Source organism: Arachis ipaensis, chromosome B02 (genome assembly GCF_000816755.2).
Source record: "Arachis ipaensis cultivar K30076 chromosome B02, Araip1.1, whole genome shotgun sequence".
In the NCBI taxonomy this organism is placed as follows: Eukaryota; Viridiplantae; Streptophyta; class Magnoliopsida; order Fabales; family Fabaceae; genus Arachis; species Arachis ipaensis.
Genome location: NC_029786.2, coordinates 58,290,318 through 58,292,528, shown reverse-complemented (window position 1 = coordinate 58,292,528; position 2,211 = coordinate 58,290,318). Strand labels below are relative to the sequence as shown.

The window sequence follows — 2,211 nt, the reverse complement described above, 5'->3', positions numbered from 1 at the left end:
TTCACATCTGATTCTGCTGTCCTGGGGATGTACTTTATGGAACAATTTCTTTGGAATCTTTGAGGAATGTTGGGTGCCCTGCAACCTTAGATCAGTTAGCTTTGATTAGATTTGTTGGTTTTGGAAGTAGGAAAGAAGCAAATAGAAAAATCTTTATGGTGCTGTATAGCATACACCACTATTTGGAGTACTTGGATAGAAAACAATGCACACACACTTCAATGACAAATTTCCAACAAGCATGTTTTACGGGATAAGATTATATTCCTGGCTACTATTTGGGTATAAAACTCATGATTTTTATAGATGACTTTTCCTCTCAGACATGTTGAGAGATTGGAAAGCTATGCTTTAAGGTTCTTTTGGTTGTTTTGCTCTTCTCTATAGGAACTCTAGTCCTCCTCTATCCTGTATTATTCTTCTCTTCATCTGAATGAATTTCATCTTATATCAAAAGAAATATATAACAGATTATTCTTTTAAGTTCATATCAAGTTTAGCTGCCCAAACTGAACAAAATAAAAATGTAACAAATAAACAAACTAAAAAAAAATAAAAGATATTCAAATTCAAAAGGATTCCCATCAACTCTTCGTGCAAAGGACCACATACGCAACAACAACAAAGTTTTGTGCTCCATATGAGAAATCAGATTAAAATAGAAACAAAACAGCAGGTAAATAATAGAGCAACAAAAAGAAATAGAAATTTATGCAACAGCGAAGTATAATAGTAATGCAAATATTGGACACATGGGAAGATGGGCTATATAAACATAAACAAGTCAATTTCTCACTTCAGAAGCTCCTCAATTTCACAAGTTACAACCAAACCCTTGAACAAAAACCACTTGAAAGAGCGAACCTTTCTATACCATTTCACTCACAACATTTCTCCGCATTCACCTTCTACTACTCCACAATTAAAAAATAAAATCGTGTCTTCCAATAATTTGAACAGCAAAACATCTATAGAGAAAGATAGAGAATACCGCTATGTGCGTCTCAATTAACCGCTTCTCAAAAAGAAGACCGGATTTCTTAGACACCACTGGGTCTTCCGGCACCTCGCCGGAAACTGCAACCGCACAACAACAACAACAACAATAAGAAGTCAGATCAGGGGGAAATAAATGAGAACAAAACTACGAAGCATAGAGCAATCGAATTATAGAAGAGAGAGGGAGGGAGATTACTGGAGCAGTTCATAGTTAAAACACGAGTGAGTGAGTGAGTGAGTGAGTGACAGAGTGAGAGACAGAGAGAGACGGAGGGAGCTAGGGTTTTGTGGTTTTGAGCAAAAGTAAAAACTAAAAAACTACTCCGCTAACAGATTAAGGGAGACTATAAAAAATGAGAAACAGAATACGGGAGAGAGAAAAAAGAAGGGCGGGGGGCTTCAAGGCTTCAAGCTAATTTAAGGTATTCGAAGAAAACCCGCCTCACCACAGTATTGGGCTTATTTGGCAGTATTCCTTGGGTCTTGTTTGGGCTTTTATTTAGTGTGTGTGCAGTGGGCATTTTAAAATTTAAACCAATTAAGATTGGTCTGATGGTTAGTTTATTCATCTATTTAAAGATTGGAGATTTAAATTTTGTTTTCTGCATATGGCAATTCATTGGCCATAAACCTTTAAATGAAATTTAGATCCATAATAAATTAATCTTTAATCTGTTAAATTAAAAAATACCGTGGACAACCAAAAAATAAATAAATAAAAAGAGAAATACCAAATAATAATAATAATAATAAAGGTAGTACCAAAAAATGAATAAATAAAAAGTGTTCCTTCCAAAACGTCTAAAAACAAAAGTCTTTCATAAAAAGTTTATCATATAAATTTTAAAATGTATTGAAAATATCAAACTTTCGACTTTCATCCTATTAACCAATGCTTTAGGATATTTTTTTGCTAAATTCATACTTCAGGAGATCAATACTATAATATCTTGAATGCTTATTCCTATTACTCTATCAAACATTTCATCGAGTGAGATTAAAGGGTCCGAGCAAAACTTGATATTATAACATTGAGTCCTTTTTTCACTATGAGAAATTCCTATGAATCCTATCCATGCCATATTTTGGTCAGATCCTCTGAAAACAGAGGCAAGCTCAGAGCATACTTAAAGACACTAGATAAGGAAGAAGGAAATAACACTAGCTAAGCTTTCAGAGAGAGAAGAGAGATTTAGAACATTTTGTGGGATA

At 34.0% G+C, this 2,211-nt stretch overlaps 1 protein-coding gene across 1 annotated transcript in view; it reads right to left on the bottom strand.

The window, feature by feature from the left end:
- LOC107625321 (pre-mRNA-processing factor 19) overlaps nt 1-1,227 on the bottom strand; it is a gene marked incomplete at its 5' end in the record, with an annotated part of 10,459 nt that extends 9,232 nt beyond the window's left edge. The window contains 2 exon segments of the mRNA XM_016327938.2: nt 992-1,077; nt 1,196-1,227. Coding sequence (XP_016183424.1) covers nt 992-1,077; nt 1,196-1,208 — 99 coding nt within the window.